Source organism: Orussus abietinus, unplaced genomic scaffold (genome assembly GCF_000612105.2).
Source record: "Orussus abietinus isolate OABI.00-Male unplaced genomic scaffold, Oabi_2.0 scaffold21, whole genome shotgun sequence".
Lineage (NCBI taxonomy): Eukaryota > Metazoa > Arthropoda > Insecta > Hymenoptera > Orussidae > Orussus > Orussus abietinus.
The window spans coordinates 188,704-207,301 of record NW_019396018.1 but is presented as its reverse complement, the minus strand read 5'-3'; the positions used below and the strand labels follow the sequence as shown (position 1 = coordinate 207,301).

Below are 18,598 nucleotides of genomic sequence, written 5' to 3'. Positions count from 1 at the left end.
AATCTATAAGCAACTGCTGCAAAAGGTTGAATTGATTCTAAAGTTAACTACAGGTGCTTAGAAGCTATAAAATATGTTTTCCACTGCTGGAAAAAGACGGCAATTACCTTTTGATTTTTAACCAATCAGAGCGCTTTGCTGCATACCAAAGTGCCCACATTTTTCTAGAGGCAGTTGCCACCGCAAGAAATCATCAAATCAGACCAAAAATAGTCTAATGATATAAGTAAAAATTGGACACCACTGAAAATACTATGATGTTAACAATAATATACAAACATAATACAAATTAAATTATAGCTATGAATCTGTATTATATAACAAAAATCGTACAATTTGAATGAAATGAAAAGTTATTAGCAGAATCGTTGGCAATTTGAAAATCGCCAAAATTGCGACTCGTGACTGAAGAAAAAAAATTGCAGAAGCTCTTTTAAAATCGCTCAGTTTGAGCACTCTGCTGCACGCAGCGGTGTAGCAAGTGAAAAGGTAGCTTGAAATGGGCGCGAAATGGCGGCGCTAGTGTCGTTCCGCCTCGCAACGGCGGGCGATGAAACAGCTGTTTTTGGGCGTCAAGGACGCCGCCTGGCGGAGCGCGCGCGCAGTTTCGGCCCCGACGGCTCGCGTTCCGGAGCGCGGTCGTTGGTTCGTCGTGCCTCAGTCGTGATATACCGAGGAAAGATGGCGGCTGGTTGTTGTGGAACGAAGAAGCAGAAGCTGAACAACTCCTCGAGCATCTCGTGCAATGGATCGGCGATATTGACGAACGGCACGCAAATGCGCAACGGCTTGATCGTCCAACCCGAGATGGGCTTCTTCTGCTTCGACGTCTTGTACTGCCAACTGCACCAGCTCGACCCTCCAAAAACGCCCAACTTCAGCAACGATGCATTGTGAGTCTAGCGGGAGAGCTCCCCTCCTCCCCCCCTGCCCCGACTTCTCGTCTCGAACCTCTCTTTCCCTCTCTTTCCCTCCGTCGGTCCACGCGTTCCGCTCCCTTCTTCCTCTCTCACTCCTTCGCGCGCTGCCGCGGAACGCGCTCGCCACTCTTTCTTGGCTCTGCCTTTGTTTCGTGCTGTCAAATCCTTGGCGAGGCGATGAATCTGCGAGTCGATTGGAGTCCTTTTTTTATTTGTTGCTCAACCATTCGATAATTTACACCGTGGTATATTTATAGGTTGGAGTCTTCTTAGAGTTCAAAAAGAAATGAATTCTTTTGAGTGCTCTTTGTGGATTGCTTTTAGCGTTTAAATTTTTGAGCATTTGTATATTTAGTTTAAGTGTATACGAAGGACCTTTGTGTATAAACTAAGACGAATTTGAAATAACGTGAGTCTAGACTGGTCGAGGTAATTTTAGCATCGATGTAAATTTAGTACGTCATGACTCTTTCAATAATAACCCTAAATTAATGTAACGATGCAGTGTAGCATTCTGCACATGTGTTCCTTATAGTGCATTTAAACAATTTTTCACATATGTGGGAGAATGATCGAGTTGTTTCCTAAGTTACTGCATTCGCATGAAACGATTAATTGTAAGGTTTATTAGTATCAACGGTATTGATCTGATTTTGATACATTGAAGAAATTAGTAGTTGGTACATAGAGTTACATTAATTCCAATTTTGCTATTTTTTAAATTTAGTGTCTTTTGTTTATTTTATCAGTCTATGTTTTTAAAAAATATGGTCAGTTGAATGCCGTGATCTGTCATACTTTTATGCATTGATTAATCGTTTAATTGCTTTACAGTCCACTATTTGTAACATGGGAAATCGGAAAAGACATGCGACTGCGAGGTTGCATCGGAACATTTAATGCAATGCATTTACATGCAGGTCTTCGTGAATATGCAACAACTAGGTACTGTCTTATTAGTTTCTCTAAAAGTATATCTCTAAATGTGACAGATGCATTTATGTGTACTTTATAAGTAGATTTAATACTTTAACTTATGTTTTTAAAGCGCATTCAAGGACTCGCGTTTTAATCCTATAACACGGGATGAGCTTCCTCGGTTACACGTCAGCGTATCCATACTTCGCCACTTTGAAGATGGAGTAGATTACTTAGATTGGGAAATAGGAGTACATGGAATTCGTATCGAGTTTCATAATGAAAAGGGTAACAAACGGACAGCCACGTATTTACCCGAAGTTGCAACAGAGCAAGGTGCGTGATCGATGCTTTCAGGTCATAAATTTAGATTTGCTTTATTTTATTATAAATTGAGTAAGCAATGTTCTTTGTTCGTTATAAAGCAGTAGCACTAATGCGTAGTAATTACAAATGCTGAGGGCCGTTTGCATCAACACATTCAAAGTCTTTAATTGAGAGTTACATAACACGTGATTATAACTAATCGTTTGACTTCAGGTGGTTATCTAACAGCGGATTTTAATTTTTGTGTTGCTTAATTTTTATCGATACCACATGAATTTCATTAATTCGAAATTAATTACTTGTGGTTATAAAATGTCACGCTAATTAGGTTGATGCAACCTGCCCTAAGTAATAGAACTTATACTACCAAGACTATTAAAGATTTGTAATATCTATTTAGGTTGGGACCAGACGCAAACGATTGATTCGCTGCTTCGAAAGGGTGGATACAAGGGGCTAGTTACTCAAGATATAAGACGGAGTGTCAAGTTGACAAGATACCAAAGCGAAAAAATCACTGTAAGCTATCAAGAGTACATGAACAATTGGCATACTCGAAGATGCTAGCAGATGGCCTGGGGCCCACCTCAAGGGCCCCAACCTCATCAGTCCACAAATACTGTTCGATACAACAACTCCGAACCTATGAGCATGTCGTCTCATTCCCGGTGTAATGGAGTTGTTGGTATGCATCGAAACAGTTCCGTGGCCAGTCAGCAGCACACCTTAGTTATGGTACAACCAAACCATCCATCGTTCATACATCTACTTCCTTTACCTTCAATATCCCCTGTGATGGTTCCTGTACAAGACTATCCACCATTCTGGTGGGATCGACCAGGCCCCGCGTTTCCACCTACCCACTCGCACACTCGTCTTCATCGGTTCCAGACCCAGGAGACAATGGAGCGTGGGGTGCGTAAGCGTAAATGACGTTGGAGGCGATTCTTAATTGCGAGCTTTCACTCTTTGAAATGGTGCCTATTATACTTTGTATGTTTCAGTATACACAGTCTCCCCCTTATGATACCGTATAGTCCTCCCTAAGGATGACCAAGTGCATCCGGAATGACAACCATATTCTTCGGTTTCTTAGATTTATCCAGATTACTGTTTGTGACTATTTTCAACTTATAAGTGTAAACACTGGAAAAGTTTTTGCGACTGGAACTCGGCAGAAAGCTCTGCGGTGATACTGTTTTTACTGTTTGACGTTACGAAATAACAGGACAGTGATCACCAAAGTAGTGAGGTTTTATTTTCTTTTCCTTTTTTAAAAAAAAAAGATTTTAGTTTTTTAATTACGTTATCGAAATGAAACAGATTCTTCGTATTTGCACTTCATGCTGTGTCACTTAAATGATGTGCCGCTAAATGCATATATTTCTGGTTAAATGTAGCAATTAAAAGTTAACACATGTATAAAATGCAGTGCTACTCGAACTTTAAACATAATTGTGATCTTTAGGACAACATTAAATGTTGAGCAATGGTGAATCTTTTTTCATTTTATTTAAATGAAAAAAATTGTAAAGTACTCCAATATATTGAAAATAATCAATAGTTTCTGGATAACCACTCTAAGACTTTATTTTAACGATTTAATCTTCGCTGTTTAATTATTTGTAATTTTGATAGTATCGGTGTTATTATAGCCAATATCTAATGGTCAACTGTCACTGCTTTTATGTACTCAATTTTTGCATAAATAATCTTTTATTAAGTTAATATTACGTTTGAGATGCATAGCCGAGTCGTGAAATGAAACAACTTTTTTCTGATTGTTTGTAACGGTTTGGTTACTCCTTAAAAATAATTTTAAGCAGTGATATTGACACATCAAAAGAATGCTGGATTATAAGACTTTGAAGAGGGAAAGCTAGAAAATTATGTATACGTGGAAGCACCGTTGTTCCCTCGCTTCAACTTCTAAACAAAGTTGTGTTGACGCATTCTTTAGACTGCGACATATTCGTGCGCACTATTTTTACATAAGTATATGCAAAAAGTCGGGTTACGCAATTTATCCACGATTACAACATTAAAAGAGTAATCATTATTCATCGTTTTCAAATTAATCTAGCAAAATATCGTTGAATTTTAATCCATTGTTGAGTTTTTTTTCCATATTCTCGGAAGTTCAGGAGTAACGATGATTATATCGATAATAGCATCGAATTTCTTTGTACTAATGGTATAAATAAAAAACATTTGTTCCGTTTAACCAGAAATTCTTCTTTGAAACAGCTCGCCATTTTATGACGTGTAATATAAAAGTTCAAACACTGTGTAGTTAATGTAAATACAACGTGTATAAATTGTCTAGCGCGTATCTCTAGTTTATACCATTGCTACATCGAAGTTTTTGTACTTCAGTAATCATAGTTGTATCATAGTCCTACGTTTTATTACAAAAAAGGCTTGTAAGAGTTATGCTATGCATACTACGAGGACTTTCATTTGTAACACTTAGTTTTGCTATTACGAAAGTAATACAACATTATCCGGAGAGTCCTTTCATGTTTCGCCCTTACCAGGGCTGTCATATTATCACTTTCGTGGCTGTCGAACGGATCAGAAAATGATCCAATTAAGACGCTTCCCAGGCAGAAAGAGTGTAAATGCAACTAAAAATACTGTACATAAGCAACTGACTGCATTGTAACTAATACTAATACATTAATTATCATTAATTTAGGTTTAAGCTACTAACAAAGATGACGATCTCATTGTGATTCTGATCGCTACGCGATTCGTGATCGTGTCATGAATCATGTACAATATAGCTGCATCGAATATATAAAGCACACATCAATATCCTATCGGAGTACAAGGCATAGCAGTCCCTCCTCTACATTGCGAGTAGAGGTGTGGGTCGTCAGCGTATATTGCAAACAACAAATCGAATACACTACGCGCCATATGTGATGACAGACGAGAATGTTCTGCCGAGAACGTTGAAAGACGGAATTTATTCAGAACACATTCAATAAATGTTCCTAATCATTTTGGGAATATTGCCCTTAATTGCGACAAACATTGTGTTACATTTCAAATGTGTAATTGCACGCATACATGTCAATACTGCAGACGCACCACCCCGTTGTGTTGCACAATGTCTGTGGATAAAATTTACCAAGACGATAAATATTTTCAAATCTTACTACATTATCGTACTTATGTGGGTATTAATTCATTTCCCGACATTTGCGTGTAGCAGTTTGACATTTTACAGTATTCTTATTGCCAATATTTCTGAACATTATCGACATTATCTGAATATTTTACCAATTCATTCTCGATTGTTTTATATCACATGCGCGATCCATGACATCCAACAGATAACTATTACTCAAAATCGTGGTATTCTATTTTTTTTTTCATTTTTCCATTGAGAAAACATGGATCATAGGTGACCTGACAAATTATTTTGTGGATGTGAGAGTCATTGTATCTGGATGGCGGAAACGATGTATCTTTACGGTTCTAAACACGTACGTTAATACGTGTTATGAAATGTTTAAATGTTGACAAAAACTATTGTGCATTATCGCTTTGCGAGTGACCTTGCTGTGTTTAATAGGAACATGTAGGGAACAATCGCGGTGACATTCGGTTAACTGTAAAAAATCTGAAACCATTTTTCTCTTAAAAAATAGTTTTACTCCAATGTTTTTTACCACTGGTTAAAAAAAGGATAGACATTATTGAGAAGGAATCGAGCTTTATTAACCTGTGTATTAATGACCTTATGTATTGGAGGCCAGAACATAGAAACCGGGCAGCTGAAATTAGCCGAAATTTATTAGGCAATTATTTTCCTTACACCTCGTTTTACTGCAAATATCGGATGACTACAGCTGTATTTTAGCGCACGGAAAATGCAAGCCAGAGTGACTGTAATCGTACTTAACACTATGAAATCGAGTACCACAATTCCCTCAATCTTTCACTTCAAAGAATACGCCGTTTCTTTTTATTATAACGAATAATAAACAGGAAATTATTTAATAGTTAAAACGAGTTCATCAGAGAAGTCATAAGCGCAGTTAAATGTAGTCTTCTTTCCGAATTTCGATGAGATGTCCAATTAATTGCTTACCTTGTAAGCCAGGAACTGTGGAGAAATGAAGTTATGAAACAAGTATAAATTTGTACTACACCTGAGCCGTGAAGAATAGCTAAGCTAAGTGTTGCCAGAGCTTCGGCATTGATATAGAAAGTGACGTCCGCCCCAGTGTTACGGCTTATAGGCCTATCAGCTGTTCGGCAACTAACATTTATTCGTGACTCATGGCAGGCTCTGAATGTTTAGCTATAGAAACGTGTTAGTCTATCTTTTCTCATTGCTGATATTTCCCCATTTTGCCATCGGTAGGATTTGCATAGGGTAGGCAATTTAGTGAAGTAACTTTGTCAGAGCGAGGGATTCGGTGCAGTGAGAAAAGCTAGGATGGTCCACCCATCGATACGGTCGACCGTTAGCCGTAATTAGCGAGGCGTAATTATATATATCTCTACGTGATCAAGCCTTGTTATTACTGGAGCAATGTTTTCGGCAGAATCTCGGCAAGGAATTTCCGACGTTTTCCTTCGCGTTTTGGTGCCGTTGCTTCTCTTAGGCTCTTCAGCTAACGGCAGCTGATTCTGCTCACTGCCAATTTATCCATCGTTAGAATTATTACGTACTTCAGAGCTTGCTGAGATTCAAGTTCGTGTTGTTACAATTTGTTAATTGATATTTAGTACTCAATGTTATTACGTATACTAATTAATATCCTGCGATTACGTAGTCCGCCCTTGAGGCCTCGTGCTCGAGCCTCCGCACGTTGTCTAATAACTGCCAGAAATATACCTAGCTTTAGAAGTCCAACTGTTTTCAGTGTAAATTTCATAGCACACGCTGAACTTGTACCGACTCCTTATTGATGATGTGCGAAATATTGTCATGAGAGGGTCGAGTATATGCTATGGGATCTGTGCACTTTTTAAGTCTCGGTGATTTTTCAAATTCCGATTTTCCTCGTCGCACTAAAGGACTTATTACGTGAATACATTTCTTCCGTTTAAACTCTGAGTTTGAAATTACGGTGAACTATAAAAACGATATCATTTTCACTGATAGAAGATAGTCAATCCATTAGTGGTGTTGCAACTGTTATCGCTGTAAATTGTCAGTGTTTTTAATTATAAATCGATATGACTTAAAGGCGCATTAACATTGTAACACTAATGTACTAATAGGTTGTTGCAAAAGTATTATTCGATTTTTACCTTAGCTCGAGGTCGGGAAATCGTATCTTACTATTGCTACAATTTGATAAAATTGTAAGGAGCGCCTAAGAAGGAATTGTGACGCCGCATATCCGTTCGACTTGCCGTTTCACGAGTCCTTTTTAAGAAGATTCGCGAAAAGGTAGTTCTGCGTTGAATTTTGCAACAAAAATTCTAGTACACTTTCGCTATATGAAAGTCATATTTACTCGTTCTATTTGTTGTGCAAAATAATACAAGGAATTACCATGTTATCATTACATATATTGTCTTTTACATTAAAAGGGCTTTACCGAACGAAGAAATGACGTACATTGACACTTGACATACGCAGGGATATCCTAGACATGAGCGTTCTGCCCATTGATGAATTCCTCTGTATTATGTGGTCTTCGATCACATTTGTTCAGCATAAAAGACATTAATATCCATAATGGATTAGAGAAATATCGGTGCATCTTTGAATGAAAAGATTCAACTATAGTGAAATTTCTGGCGCACAGAATTTTATCGAGTCACAAATCGCTTAGATAATTTAGTTCGTTTCATTGTTAACGTAAAAATCTTAGTCATATCTGCTGAAAATTGCGATATTCGGAATGCCCAGAGGAAGTAGGATTTCGTCATTGGTTTCAATTTCCGAATATCGAACGACGTCTGTGTTGTTTAACCCTTCAAATGTTGGCTACACGAAAGGAGATAAAGAATGGAAACATTAGACGGTTTAGGCGTTAAAAATGTATTTCATGGTCAGCGCGTTTTGCACATAAATGTGTAACGTGTCCTTCCTCGGAATACTATTTTGATACATTTAAAAAAGTATTGAAATATTTAATATTTCGATTTTTTGGTTCTTTGGAATAGCTCACACTTAGCTCAATTTCTTTTATAATTAATTAAAAAATCGGTTTCATTGTGCGCTCAATTGAAGAGCTCCTTCGAGGTCATGCTTAATTAAAAGATACTACTGTATTTCATTAATCAGAACCAGATTAGCGTGACATAAATTTTATGACTGGTACTTTACATATATACTGTATTCCGAAAATCTTATATACTGAATCGATATCACCGATCTCGTTACGAATAACCGTATGCAAATTGGTGGTCGGGTTAAGTTAAAGAACACTAAAACGTGATAAATTATACCATCCGCAAATTTTCAACAGCATTAACAGCTTCACGATATACACGTATAAAGAAGAAAATTATGGAAATTGAACTAGAAAAGTTTACTGAAATAACAAATCATATTGTGCCTAGATGCGTGGTTTACATTTGATTATAAATTGATTGTAAGGAGAACTCGTTGATACCCGTAGTGAGTAGAAGGAAATGAAAAGTCGCAAATTTTGGCAAATTAAATAAATATCAATTAGTACTACCAGCTTACAACAGTGGGGTGAAGGAATAAAATGAATTTTATATTACCACATAGCGTATCTTATTGAGACCATATTCATAATTCCGTACTTCATATACTCTCAATTTTTATCGGTTTTTGAATTTTTGTTCCGTTGATCATGACATACCATTTCATATAAGTTCACTCAGTACTTTTTATTTCTTATTTGACAGCTATTTAAAATGTTGCTCATAGTTGATATATTTCATAATTTTTATATACTGAGGGATGTTTTATTCTTTAAGCACTATAATAAACTATTATTGACAGTAGTATCGATAAATAATTATTGTGGTCCCATATGGTATGCTCATAAATGACATATTAATTGCAAATTTTAGTTTTGATTGCTAGTTTGTTAATAAGACACTTCATCGAAGCCAGATAATGACAGAAAAAACAAAAACTATCATAGTATTATCCAGAATATTCTAAAAATATAGTTATCAAATTATTAAGTAGAATTGGTTTAGATAAGAAAACGTCCTAGAACATGCATGTAAAGGCGTTAAGAATACACTTTATCTTATAAGGTATAATTTTTATTAGAATGTAAACAATACGTCTGAAACTAAGACATCTATTACTAAACGTGGTACCTCTCTTGCTACACAGATTCATGCTTCCAATTCCTGTTCTTGGTTCACCTTTTCCCAATCCAGCAATAATGTTGTTTGTATATGATTTAAAGCTGCTGCTTGAGAATATGTTATAACAGACGCAACTATGCATTGAATCATGAATAGAGTTGGTATCCTTTTTCCGAGTGATTTAGACAGTGTTATCCATGTGCTGAATAACGGTTTCACATCGGTAATATGTGGAAGTCTGTAAGATCCACAAAGAGATGCAATCTGCAAAGATAACAAATGAGCAAATTACTACTATCAAGATGACAGAATTAACTTTAACTTTATAAATGTACGTATAATTACGTTGAATTCTTTACGTGCATTTGTAATTTCATCACAAGATGTAAACAATGCAAATATCAAATGCATTTCAAAACAGATATTATTATATACTTTTTCATAGCTTACCATAAAGTTTGCTATCGATGATATACAAATAGGATAAATTACACCAATGCCAGATTGTATTGCACAAGCTTTAATTTCAACACAAACAGGACATTCAGTGGTCCGCAGGATAAGGTCATTAGATACAAACTAGAAGAATCGCCACAATTATATCAAAATTGTAGCAGCAGACAAAAATCAAACAAAAATTGTAATAAAAATCCAATTGTTTTAGATATATATACAATATTAAATTCTTACCTCCAAATACAAAAAGTTTCCTATTGCTGCAGGGATAATCATAGTAGGGAGGAACGAAGAAACATATCCCTGAGTTCGTAGTTTTAACTTTTGTCGATAATATTTATTAATGTACATACCAGTCATTGCAGTAGTTCCTGATAGAATATGAATCCCATAACGAAAAGCCCATCTAGAATATATGTAAATGGTACTTGTACCAATATGTACTTCCTCATTTGCTTACAAATTTAAAATTATTTTTTTGTTAGAAAAGTATATTAATGGATAGGTTAAAATTACACGTCTTTCCGTGGTTTCCAATTCGTAATTTGTTCCCATTGGTACTTTAATGCTTCATCATATGTCAACTTTACTGCATCCTCTGGAATTTGGCCTGATGTTTTAAATAAAGCCATTATTCTACACTTTTACATTAATCATACTTTTTGAAGCGTTAAAATCGACCGCATCGTCGGCTTCGGCATGCTAAAATATAAATGAGTTGGGAGATTGTTCACGGGCAGGGTCGCGCGATCACGTCCTGTGCTGTCTCCTGGTGATGATTGCGGGTAGCTAGCGTACATACATATGTACACTGTACGCTTACAGTGTACACTGCTGTGCAGAGATGTTTGCATGTATGTATTTACATGAAAGTTTCCCTACTGTGAATTACAATCGAAATCGTTGAAAAGTTCGAGTCATTCGTAGACCTTTTAAGTGTTATATTTTGAGTATTGGATACAGAGAAAAGAGAAATGGAAGAAATCGGTACTATTCTTCCCGATAAGGTAAGTTAGTTGAATTAGATGTGATACGTTCGATTGATAGGCTGAAGTGCTAAAATTCAGGAATCATTGTGTGCAACCTAACCTCTCCTTCTCTTTATCTCCTTCTGCTTTTAGGAAGTAGAGATAGAATGCAAGCCTCTAATCGGGCATTATTCGGGAGCAGGTGAAGAACTGGATGTCGAGGATCTTTATACCAAGTACAAGGTAATTCTTCTTTGCATATAAGCACTATTTAACAAGGGGCACGGTGGAAAATTTGAAGCAATTGTAAAGGTTCGTTACAAGTTTGAGTGTCTAATCAATTTCTCATGTTGATTATGACAGAAGCTACAAAGAATGCTGGAATTTTTGGAAGTGCAAGAGGAATATATTAAGGATGAACAGCGTAACTTGAAGAAAGAATATCTGCATGCGCAGGAAGAAGTAAAGCGTATTCAGAGTGTCCCACTTGTTATTGGACAATTTCTTGAGGCGGTAGATCAAAATACGGGAATAGTGGGCTCAACAACTGGGTCGAATTACTACGTGCGCATTTTGTCTACTATAGATCGAGAATTATTGAAACCTTCTGCTAGCGTGGCACTTCATAAGCATAGTAATGCTCTTGTAGATGTATTACCTCCCGAAGCTGATTCTAGCATTTCGATGTTGCAAGCAGGTAAACAGCGATTATTTTATTTTTTATTTTAATTAATTATACAGGATTAAGATATATTGTATATAATGTGATAAAAAAATAATTTTCTAATATTGTATACGAACAATTCTTCAGATGAGAAACCTGATATCCAATACAGTGACATTGGAGGAATGGACATGCAGAAGCAAGAAATCAGAGAAGCAGTGGAGTTGCCACTTACGCACTTTGAATTGTATAAGCAGATTGGTATCGACCCACCACGAGGTGTTTTGTTATATGGTCCACCTGGTTGTGGTAAAACTATGCTAGCCAAAGCTGTGGCAAGACACACAACAGGTATGGAGATTTAGCACGCCATATTTAAAACGAGTGATTGAAACCTTTTTGTAATGTTTTAGCTGCTTTTATCAGAGTCGTGGGTTCCGAGTTTGTCCAAAAGTACTTGGGAGAGGGTCCGAGAATGGTCAGAGATGTCTTCCGTTTAGCTAAAGAAAATTCACCAGCAATTATTTTTGTTGATGAAATTGATGCAATTGCAACTAAGCGGTTTGATGCACAAACTGGAGCAGATCGTGAAGTACAACGTATCCTTCTTGAATTGCTTAATCAAATGGATGGTTTTGATCAAACAACTAATGTGAAAGTTATCATGGCTACTAACAGGTGAATTTGCTGTGGTATTTTTGAAACATCTATAAAATAAATTATTAAAGTATCCAATGAATGAAATATAATGATAATGATAATGATTTTAGAGCCGATACATTGGATCCTGCTTTGCTGCGGCCTGGAAGACTCGATCGGAAAATAGAATTTCCGTTACCTGATCGCCGACAGAAACGACTTATCTTTGCAACGATTACAGCAAAAATGAATTTAAGCGAAGAAGTGGATTTAGAAGATTATGTGGCAAGACCGGACAGGATTTCCGGTGCTGACATCAATGCTATCTGCCAAGAGGCAGGAATGCACGCCGTGCGCGAAAATCGATATATAGTCTTGGCAAAAGATTTTGAAAAGGGTTATAAGAACAATATCAAGAAGGACGAATCCGAACACGAATTCTACAAATAGATATATATTAAAGTCTTGTATATCCAACCCTTTTTAACTAATTGAATATTTACTTGGTATTATATCGATATATTAGCCCTATTTGGCAATAAACGGTAACTAGATTCTCATACATCAATATTTAAGTGTAGTCTATTTGTACCGTTCATTTCTGCACATTAACAGAAGACGTAAAGGAAGCTCTATTGGTTGCAATATTACAATCACTTGCGGTAAGAACACAAACGAGTATCAGAAAGGCATTTTTAGTTTGTATCAATGGTAGTATTATGCATTAAATCGATAGTGGCACTTCCGTAAGATTAGGAATAATTTTTTTTATTTTTCCTATCAATATTTTCCGTGATACTCCGTAAGATGGCGCAGTAACTCGAGACCTCGAGCCGATAACATTGCACAGCTCACTTATGACATATTAAATACAACGGACGAGGCATTAATTATACTCTGTATGGAATAATTTTCTCAGAGCATCGACTTCTTCGGTTCGCCATTATTTAATTGACGATACTAAGCTTCCGTCGATAAATGCAGTGATATCGTCGTTCGGTTTCGTGCGACCAGGTGTCGGTATGGCGCACGTAACGTTGCACGTGTTACGTTCTTGCCGTTTAAACGGGCTTACAGTTCCGCTCGGCTTAAGTGCTGTTCGACGTCCTGTTAATGCTCAGTGGTGTTCCTCGATCCGTAGAAACCTAGGAACGACGATGTCATACTCAACTATCGAACGAGGGGCCCCTAATTCTACGGATTATAGGATGTATTTCAGTGAGTAACCTTTTTTGTATAACCTTAATCGATATCCGAGTCCGGCTGACTCGGTCTTTCGTAGCTTGCCTTCGTGGCTTGTACTTTGCTTCCCACCTAATGCTAATGCCGATCATGCGATTACCACCAAGAAGTTCTACCTATCTATTGTAATTAATTACTCGCGACTTCTTCAAATCGTGCAATTCCTCGGATTTCTATCAACATCTGAACACGTGAAATCCACATATGGAAGCTTGCATATTTGTGCAAATTATTTAATTTTATTCATTTAAATTGAGTGTTTAATTGAATGTAACACTTATCTCAAAACTAAGGGTTTTCATAATGAACAGGAATGGAGTAACCTTAGATTGTAATCCTGTAACTGCAATAGTAAAAAAATTTCCAACTCCGTAGAATAGATTCCCATGTAAATATTTATCGTTTTTATGACTTGTGGTTAGAAAGTTCAAATAGTTATCCGTAGTAGCAAATTTGTAGAAGACCGATACTCGAAGCTGGACTGTGTGTTTGGTATAACTACATTTTTTCAGATCTTCATTTCTTTTATTTTTATAAGTATTTTTGGATTTGTTACAGGAAATGATATTTGCCCCATCTCTCCCATGCACGATATTCCCTTATATGCTGATGAAGCAAATAAAATATTTCACATGATCGTCGAAGTACCACGATGGACAAATGCTAAAATGGAAATCAATCTTAAAGAGACATTGAATCCTATTAAGCAGGATGTTAAGAAGGGTAAACTGCGATTTGTTGCTAATTGTTTTCCTCACCATGGGTATATATGGAACTATGGAGCACTTCCTCAGGTATAAAACGCATTAAATGAATATTTAATGACATCACAAACTTTTCTTACATTATACACATGTATTTGAAAAGAATATAGATACACATAAATACAGAATTTATAAAATGCATGATGAAAATATTCTCAATTGTTAAAGTCTAACTTCTATATACAATGCTTGATTGGTACGAATACCATCAAATCACGGATGTATGTAATAGAATTGACCTTTCAATTGAAGTTGCTATATTATGATCTCATAATCTCTTATCACATGCCATACACAAGATTGTTGTATCCGTGAGACATGCTTGACTGGAGTGCAAGGCCAGAGATTATGAAATCTATCAAAGATTATTAACAGTTACTAATTTTGATCTTGAACATGCGATTTACAACCTTTGTATTATAACGGATTGTTTGCGATATTGTTATTGGACCTTACTTTTAAACATTGAATTCTTTTAACTCATTTTTTTGCAGACATGGGAAAATCCTGAAGTTTTAGATGAAGCAACAGGCTGTAAAGGAGATAATGACCCAATAGATGTCCTTGAAATAGGCTATAAAGTAAGAAAACCGCTCCTTCCGCTTTAGTTTTTCTTAATGAAGTAAAAAAGGTGAAATCTTTGCTATATAGAATTTACGATGTCGCTATTATTTTTTCTTCACTCTACAATTCTTTTGTACATAATTTTAACATTCGTGTGAATGTTGAACAATTCACAAAAAGCTTTTCTAAATTCAGGTTGCAAAACGGGGAGAAGTGCTGAAAGTTAAAGTCCTTGGTGCGATTGCCCTACTTGATGAAGGTAATGTTTAGTTGCACCTTCATTAGTTGGTTTGCTTAGCATACGGGCATAAAATAATTTGAATGCACTGACAATGAATTAATTTTCAGGGGAAACTGACTGGAAAATTATCGCTGTAGATATAAATGATCCATTAGCTGAACAAATGAATAGTAAGTAAATATCTTTTCTTTTATAGTATATTTGATTTTAACAAGTGCTGGCAACAAAGTACTTCTAAATCGCATAAGACAGCACATCGGGTAAAAATAGAATCTGTAATTAGATCCTTGTTGATAACGTTATCTGTAACGCTAATCATATAATGACGGGTCATAATTCATTCTTTATTGGGCAACTTAAGGTGTCGCTGATGTCGAAAAACACTATCCCGGTTTAATGAAAGCAACCATAGAATGGTTTAAAATCTACAAAATACCGGACGGTAAACCAGAAAATCAATTTGCTTTCAATGGAGAGGCAAAATCGAAGGAATTCGCCCTGAAAATTATCGATGACGTTCACCGGCATTGGTCGAGTCTTATCAAAAGGGACGCACCGGCAGGAAATATCGCTTGGTTTGTATTAACAGCTGTTATTCATACGCATAAATTTAGTTTTAGAAGTTTCAGATATTGGAGGTACATATTTCAATTTCCACTTTATAGTACGAATGTAACTGTCGACGGAAGTCCTTTTAAAATAACTCCAACCGCAGCCGAGGAAGTGGTGGAAAAAGCGCCAGAACGAGTGGAGCCTCACCCCGTTGAACCCATCGGTGAGGATTTAAAATCTCTTGAATTAGACGTTAAAATATTCAGATCGAATCTTTCCGCAACGAGATCGACTCATCCGTTACATATTATTCTCTCGGCCATACCCATTGATAGGTTTCATTCGAAGCTTGTTTTTATATAGCTGGCTACGTTTTCGTGAACTGTAAATATTGAAGTTTCCAAGCTAACGGGACGCTTAATGGAGCTAGCCATTCCGAAGTGCAACACGTGAAATATTTGAGTCAGTAGGAGAAGCCGAATATATGCAATAGGATTCTGACCAGTGAATTATTTTATGCAACGTGTCTGATTTCAGTCGATAAGTGGCACTACGTTCATCTGAAATAATATGGAAAAAGCGGATAGCGTAAAATTTCGCCGATGGATCCGCAACCTATAGCTATCCACTGGCGCAAAACAGAATCGATGTGATTTGTCCTAGTCGATGGGACCGGCTGCTTCGATACGGATTCGGTAAACGTCATCAGAGAAAAAAGATTTTCTTACACGCAACGTTATACTCGGTATCACTGAAAGAAATGGATGTAATTAGAATTGCACGAATAAAGTACACTCTTTGATTAAGCATGATTTTTCCTGACCGTACCGAAATCCCTATTTTCCATTAAGTCGTCGATATTCATCACTTTTTACGGATCCTTCTGACAAAAATTCTACGTTAATGCCATCCTTGACATTTAAAATGAATGTTTTGATATCGTAGATAAATAATTAGTAACAAGCCAGTCACGCTACTGACGTTTGATCGTTGAAATATTTCGACGACGTTTAGGTGGTAAATTTGCGACCTCTTAACTTCCTTCTTTACGATTTTCTCGATGAATGAACGTAGTTGGTACGTGTTACTTGGCGCGAGTTTAGCCTGTCATTATGACTCAAGGAGATGAAAAAGAAACAAAAATAATGGAGGAGCGCAACCGTGGTGGTTGTATGTAAAAGAAAGGGCGCGATAGAGGCATGCGGATGGAGAGGTACTTGCCGCACTAAAGGATAACTTGAAAAGAATAAAAGTAGGCCGACGTAGGGGTGGAGAGACGCCGACTAATGATACACAAAAGGTTGCCCTCGTGTATGATTTCGCTTTCGGATGCGATTTCGAGATATCAAGGCCCTTCAAGAGTAAATCAGGAAACGGGCGACGTTGCGGAAAATCAGGTCAGGCGTTTAACGCAAGTCGGGTACTATTCCAAATTCCGGTGAACCTTCAGAGTTCGACAAAAATGATTTCATTTCGCATTCGAGCCTCGGTTGAACTTTCAAGCTATAAAGTAGGTCAATGTCCTTAGGGAAGTCTATAATACGTGCATTATAGCACACGTAAAATTGGCTAATATCGAGGTCGACCGCGTTCTCAAATCGAATGTGGAATTCCGTCCCCACGGAACGCACTTCGGAGCCTCCCGCGATACTTGTCCCCGACGTTTTCCACCCCGCTCATCAATTTGCGCGAGCATTTCCTAACCCCGAACGCAGCCAACGAGGAAGTCAAACCGGAACGAGGATCGCCCCGAGGGACCGACGCGCAGTTCTTGATTAACCCTTTGGGCTGCCAGGTCGCGCCGAGCGCGACGCCATCTTTAATCCCGATGGATCCCATGCCCGTCCTCGTGTTCCCCTACTTCACCCGTTAAACAACCGTATCTTATCAACGTTTCATCTCCATAAGGACATAAGAATCTGCCAATTCCCCTGGAATAAACATAATTCAACCCCACGTCTCCTCGATTTAACCCACCCTCGGAGGCGAGCGAGGATTCCCCTACAAACTGTTGGAGAGCACCGTTCAAAGAAAAGTCCGCGAAATATCTGGAGAAAGAGAGGTCGTTCCTTGGAACGCGACCCTTTCCCGTCCGGATATCTCCGAGTATACGGGACCTCGGCGTCGGGGAAAAAGAAAGGTGAAAAGGAAACTTCCGGAACCGCCATTCGGGAGTCGAAAAAGCCCGAAAGCGGCATAAAAGTTGGAGCGCCGGTTCCGCCTTGCCGGCGGCTCGGCACTGCGCAGGCGCGGCTGGAGGGATCGACCAATCAGCGCCGGCCGCCGCGCTTGCCGGCGCCCCGACGTGCGCGCGCGATCACAACCCGTTCGACTCCCAAGGTAGGACGGTCGCGGCCGAGCAGGCTTTCTCGAGGTGAGAGTGGACCGAGCGGAGCGCCGGTCGCCGATACGTCGCTGGGCGTCTCTCACGAGGTGCGGGAAAAAATCGCGGCGGATTCGGGCCGCGGGCTACAGGCGCGTCGCCAGGATCGCCGGTGCGAGGAGAGGTGAGGAGAGAACCCGTCAAGTGCGAAGATGCGTCTCCGGTGCGTGCTCCCGGCCGCGGTGCTGCTCCTCGCGGCGGCCGAGGTCGCGGCCAAGCGGAAATTCGACGGGGACTTCGAGTTCGCCGAGGAGGTGAGTGTTGGACACTTTCTACCCAGGCCATTCCCGACTCCTCGAGGAGGATCGCGACGTGCCGCCGCCCCGGCTCCGGCCGAGCGTCGAGAGGAGAGGGGCAGCGGTTTTGTTCGATTTTCCCGAGGGCCTCGGCTGCGCGCTTTCGCCCCCGAGTCCCGACACTCCTACGACTCGCTTTCGCGCTTAAAAAAATTCAAAACTTCGCCACCTCGAGCGGACGCTCCGCGCGTAAGCTCGGAGGAACGCCGGCTAATATTCACGCCGGGTCGACGGCGAGTCGGGGCGACAACCAGGGGAGGATAATTTCCCGTTTTTCGACGTTTTTCACCTATATTACGTAAGAAAGTAATTTACCGGGGAAAATCGTAGGAAACCAGTAACTTACGTTTTCAATATGAAGAATGCCGCGGATGGACGGTATACGACCTCTGCTA

The 18,598-nt window shown here is 38.6% G+C and overlaps 5 protein-coding genes across 7 annotated transcripts in view; 4 read left to right on the top strand and 1 right to left on the bottom strand.

Annotated features, from left to right (window-relative positions):
• Positions 1-620: 620 nt before the first annotated feature.
• Positions 621-9,113, top strand: LOC105697636 (AMME syndrome candidate gene 1 protein). 2 transcript variants are annotated; one of them, XR_001103862.2, is made up of 5 exons: positions 682-893; positions 1,755-1,865; positions 1,969-2,174; positions 2,566-3,080; positions 3,170-9,113. XR_001103862.2 is itself a non-coding variant. In XM_012421122.2 (4 exons), the coding sequence occupies exons 1-4, from the start codon at positions 682-684 to the stop codon at positions 2,730-2,732; spliced, it is 696 nt and encodes a 231-aa protein (XP_012276545.1). In that variant the 5' UTR covers positions 621-681; the 3' UTR covers positions 2,733-9,113. The 2 variants fall into 2 exon arrangements, 1 of the variants encoding a protein (XP_012276545.1); XM_012421122.2 differs by having other exon boundaries at positions 621-893; positions 2,566-9,113.
• Positions 9,114-9,370: 257 nt separating this feature from the next.
• On the bottom strand, positions 9,371-10,664 carry LOC105697637. Its single transcript, XM_012421124.2, has 4 exons — positions 10,407-10,664; positions 10,125-10,296; positions 9,885-10,013; positions 9,371-9,698 (listed from the first exon to the last, which is right to left on the bottom strand). The coding sequence occupies exons 1-4, from the start codon at positions 10,520-10,522 to the stop codon at positions 9,462-9,464; spliced, it is 654 nt and encodes a 217-aa protein (XP_012276547.1). The 5' UTR covers positions 10,523-10,664; the 3' UTR covers positions 9,371-9,461.
• Positions 10,665-10,762: 98 nt separating this feature from the next.
• LOC105697634 (26S proteasome regulatory subunit 6B) lies at positions 10,763-12,731 on the top strand. Its single transcript, XM_012421120.2, has 6 exons — positions 10,763-10,897; positions 11,012-11,101; positions 11,222-11,555; positions 11,670-11,873; positions 11,936-12,200; positions 12,293-12,731. Exons 1-6 carry the CDS (start codon positions 10,865-10,867, stop codon positions 12,609-12,611), a joined length of 1,245 nt encoding a protein of 414 aa, XP_012276543.1. The 5' UTR covers positions 10,763-10,864; the 3' UTR covers positions 12,612-12,731.
• Positions 12,732-12,989: 258 nt separating this feature from the next.
• Positions 12,990-16,330, top strand: LOC105697635 (inorganic pyrophosphatase). 2 transcript variants are annotated; one of them, XR_001103861.1, is made up of 9 exons: positions 12,990-13,379; positions 13,962-14,197; positions 14,662-14,748; positions 14,927-14,990; positions 15,080-15,142; positions 15,334-15,547; positions 15,638-15,747; positions 15,888-15,986; positions 16,062-16,330. XR_001103861.1 is itself a non-coding variant. In XM_012421121.1 (8 exons), the coding sequence occupies exons 1-8, from the start codon at positions 13,184-13,186 to the stop codon at positions 16,091-16,093; spliced, it is 1,002 nt and encodes a 333-aa protein (XP_012276544.1). In that variant the 5' UTR covers positions 12,990-13,183; the 3' UTR covers positions 16,094-16,330. The 2 variants fall into 2 exon arrangements, 1 of the variants encoding a protein (XP_012276544.1); XM_012421121.1 differs by lacking the exon at positions 15,888-15,986.
• A 1,534-nt stretch (positions 16,331-17,864) lies between these two features.
• The window catches only part of LOC105697639 (proteoglycan Cow), a 42,226-nt gene continuing 41,492 nt past the window's right edge, over positions 17,865-18,598 (top strand). The window contains exon 1 of the mRNA XM_012421128.2: positions 17,865-18,161. Within this exon, the coding sequence (XP_012276551.1) occupies positions 18,060-18,161 (102 nt within the window). The 5' untranslated portion in view covers positions 17,865-18,059. The remainder of the gene's footprint in view (positions 18,162-18,598) is intronic.

Excerpts from the sequence above, each read along its gene's own strand:
- LOC105697634 (XM_012421120.2), top strand. The coding sequence starts at position 10,865 with ATGGAAGAAATCGGTACTATTCTTCCCGATAAG. Across the intron at positions 10,898-11,011 it reads GTACTATTCTTCCCGATAAG|GAAGTAGAGATAGAATGCAA; the intron begins GTAAGTTAGTTG and ends TTCTGCTTTTAG. Across the intron at positions 12,201-12,292 it reads GTTATCATGGCTACTAACAG|AGCCGATACATTGGATCCTG; the intron begins GTGAATTTGCTG and ends TAATGATTTTAG.
- LOC105697637 (XM_012421124.2), bottom strand. The coding sequence starts at position 10,522 with ATGGCTTTATTTAAAACATCAGGCCAAATTCCAGAGGATGCAGTAAAG. Across the intron at positions 10,297-10,406 it reads TGGAAACCACGGAAAGACGT|ATGGGCTTTTCGTTATGGGA; the intron begins GTAATTTTAACC and ends CATATATTCTAG. Across the intron at positions 10,014-10,124 it reads GAAACTTTTTGTATTTGGAG|TTTGTATCTAATGACCTTAT; the intron begins GTAAGAATTTAA and ends CGATTCTTCTAG.
- LOC105697636 (XM_012421122.2), top strand. The coding sequence starts at position 682 with ATGGCGGCTGGTTGTTGTGGAACGAAGAAGCAGAAGCTGAACAACTCC. Across the intron at positions 894-1,754 it reads AACTTCAGCAACGATGCATT|TCCACTATTTGTAACATGGG; the intron begins GTGAGTCTAGCG and ends ATTGCTTTACAG. Across the intron at positions 1,866-1,968 it reads CGTGAATATGCAACAACTAG|CGCATTCAAGGACTCGCGTT; the intron begins GTACTGTCTTAT and ends ATGTTTTTAAAG.
- LOC105697635 (XM_012421121.1), top strand. The coding sequence starts at position 13,184 with ATGGCGCACGTAACGTTGCACGTGTTACGTTCTTGCCGTTTAAACGGG. Across the intron at positions 14,991-15,079 it reads GATTGCCCTACTTGATGAAG|GGGAAACTGACTGGAAAATT; the intron begins GTAATGTTTAGT and ends ATTAATTTTCAG. Across the intron at positions 15,748-16,061 it reads TCACCCCGTTGAACCCATCG|TCGATAAGTGGCACTACGTT; the intron begins GTGAGGATTTAA and ends GTCTGATTTCAG.